At 35.8% G+C, this 2,257-nt stretch overlaps 1 protein-coding gene across 2 annotated transcripts; it reads left to right on the plus strand.

Moving 5' to 3' along the window:
- Positions 1 to 272: 272 nt before the first annotated feature.
- On the plus strand, positions 273 to 1,801 carry LOC139866840 (protein FLUORESCENT IN BLUE LIGHT, chloroplastic). 2 transcript variants are annotated; one of them, XM_071855131.1, is made up of 5 exons: positions 273 to 478; positions 561 to 733; positions 866 to 1,004; positions 1,097 to 1,417; positions 1,516 to 1,801. In XM_071855131.1, the coding sequence occupies exons 1-5, from the start codon at positions 418 to 420 to the stop codon at positions 1,716 to 1,718; spliced, it is 897 nt and encodes a 298-aa protein (XP_071711232.1). In that variant the 5' UTR covers positions 273 to 417; the 3' UTR covers positions 1,719 to 1,801. The 2 variants fall into 2 exon arrangements, with proteins under 2 accessions (XP_071711232.1, XP_071711233.1); XM_071855132.1 differs by lacking the exon at positions 273 to 478 and having other exon boundaries at positions 603 to 741.
- The last annotated feature ends 456 nt before the right edge of the window (positions 1,802 to 2,257 follow it).

Here is a 2,257-nt window from a genome sequence, read left to right on the forward strand (position 1 = left end):
AAGTTATGAACTGTTTACTTTTTTCATGAATATGTCTTTGTTTCTATTTGAAAATGGGTGTTTGATTTTATGTTTCGTGAAAACACAATTTTTAGATTAAGTGATGAACAAATAACAATTTTATTTACTGAATTGAGAAGTGTAGAGAAACACATTATTAAGTAAAAAGTAAACAGAAACTTAACCATACTTTTATTTCTTAAAAACTCGTTAGATTAGAAGAGTTGTATTTTTTTTAATTAATTAATAAAAAAAACTCTCATCTGGCGTTGCTACCACTATCCACCCAATCCCATGACCAAATGGGTTAGGGTTAGGAGGCATAAGATTGCAAGTTTCTACCCACACAATCCCTATCTACTCCAGTCCACTACTATTATTACTCCGTATTAATTATAGCTTGACGTTTTATTCACAATGGCGGTGATCCCTAGTTGCTCTCTTTTCCGACCATGTTCCGCGGCACGTCTATCTTCCGGTCAGTTATCTTTCCAGTCCCCAAACCCTGCTTTTTATTTGCTTACTTCTTCTACTGATTATCCTCATCTATTTTGTTTTAGTTTCACTTGTAATTGATATACGAAGTTTCAAATTCCCCAAACATGATGATCGTTTTAAAAGCCATGGCATCACTGCTCTGCATAAGTACCTATCTCATTGCGAGGCATCACGAAATATAAAAATTATTCAAGGGGATGATGGATCCGTATACAAACCCTTCACTTTGCATCAGGTATGATGGTGAGTTAGTATTTCAAATTCTTATGCTTTACAATTACTAGTATTAAATGATGAATTTAAGTCACTAATTGTGCGTGTCCGAGTTTACTGGTGATTTATGAATTGTATGATTGTCATTTGCCAGACAATGGGGCTTGTAGGATCCTTATTATTAGTGACACCTTTAGAAGCCCTAGCAGACACGTGCGAGGCAGAGCAATCTATTTATAATATGAACATGCCCGTTTTGCTACTTGTTGCCATCATTGGGGCCACAGTTGGAGGTATGATCACCTATGCACTCAAACTTTATCATGCATAGTGGTCAAAATGTGATTTGTAAATGTTTTGTTTTTAAAATTTTCTCGAATTGCAGGACTGCTTGCTCGACAAAGAAAGGCGGAACTACAGCGTTTAAACGAACAGCTTCGTCAGATCAATGCGGCTCTAAAAAGGCAAGCAAAGATAGAGTCGTATGCACCTGCTTTAAGTTACGCTCCTGCTGTCTCTAGAATACCTGATAACGAAGTGATTGTTGATCCAAAAAAGCAAGAGTTGATATCCCATCTGAAAAATGGCAAGAACTTTCTGAGGAATCAAAATCCAGAAAAGGCGTTTTCCGAGTTCAGTATTGCTCTTGAGCTTGCGCAGAACATCAAAGATCCAATTGAAGAAAAGAAGGCTGCAAGAGGACTAGGTGCACTTTCGTATCTTTTTTCATTTTTATTGTGCTTATTACGTGTTTGACTCGACGATTGAGCATCATATGACTTTTTATTCGGTATATATTTTCAGGAGCCTCCTTGCAGAGGCAAGGAAAGCATCGGGATGCAATTAAATACCATTCAATGGTTCTGTCAATCTCGGAAAGAGAGGGAGAGGACTCGGGGAACACAGAAGCATATGGTGCAATAGCCGATTGTTACACCGAGGTTGGTGACCTAGAGCGTGCTGCTACTTTTTATGATCAGTACATTTCTAGATTACAAGCAGACTGATCCATCTGCTTGTTAGTAATTCAATTCAAGAATGAAATTTTTGTAATAGAGGTGTGTGATGTGTTGTAACAAGGGTTTTACACATATATGTGTTACACTATATTATCGGCCTTTTATAAACACCTTTGAAGTTTATGTTATTGTTTTAATAACTGAAGTCGGATATGGATCTTGACTTGTTAGAATTGAGAATTGAATCGAAAGTATCATCTTTTTATTGATAATTCGACTTTTTATGTCAAACTATTCTAGGCTTTAAAGGGAAACTCAGCTTCCAGATGGTAAGCTGGATTCTCTATGAAAAAGGTGATAAGTATACTCATTTTAGCTTGCAAGCTTTTCGAAAAAAGAAGAAGAAGATTTAGCTTGCAAAAACATATAACTACATACTGTAAATAACAAAAAAAGTAATTTTATATGTGTTGGATATTTAAGTGTTGGAATCAGTAATATTTCATACTTCACAAAGTGTAGTCTCTGTTGTTCCAGACTAAGAAGAGTTTTCAGACTAAAGTTTGCTACATTGATTTTTGAGATCA

The sequence above is a fragment of the Rutidosis leptorrhynchoides genome, chromosome 9 (assembly GCF_046630445.1).
Source record: "Rutidosis leptorrhynchoides isolate AG116_Rl617_1_P2 chromosome 9, CSIRO_AGI_Rlap_v1, whole genome shotgun sequence".
In the NCBI taxonomy this organism is placed as follows: domain Eukaryota; kingdom Viridiplantae; phylum Streptophyta; class Magnoliopsida; order Asterales; family Asteraceae; genus Rutidosis; species Rutidosis leptorrhynchoides.

What these genes read in the sequence shown, in the direction of transcription:
- LOC139866840 (XM_071855131.1), top strand. Translation starts at nt 418, where the DNA reads ATGGCGGTGATCCCTAGTTGCTCTCTTTTCCGACCATGTTCCGCGGCA. An exon ending in AACCCTTCACTTTGCATCAG is followed by an intron (nt 734 to 865) that starts GTATGATGGTGA and finishes GTCATTTGCCAG; the next exon opens with ACAATGGGGCTTGTAGGATC. An exon ending in GAAGGCTGCAAGAGGACTAG is followed by an intron (nt 1,418 to 1,515) that starts GTGCACTTTCGT and finishes ATATATTTTCAG; the next exon opens with GAGCCTCCTTGCAGAGGCAA.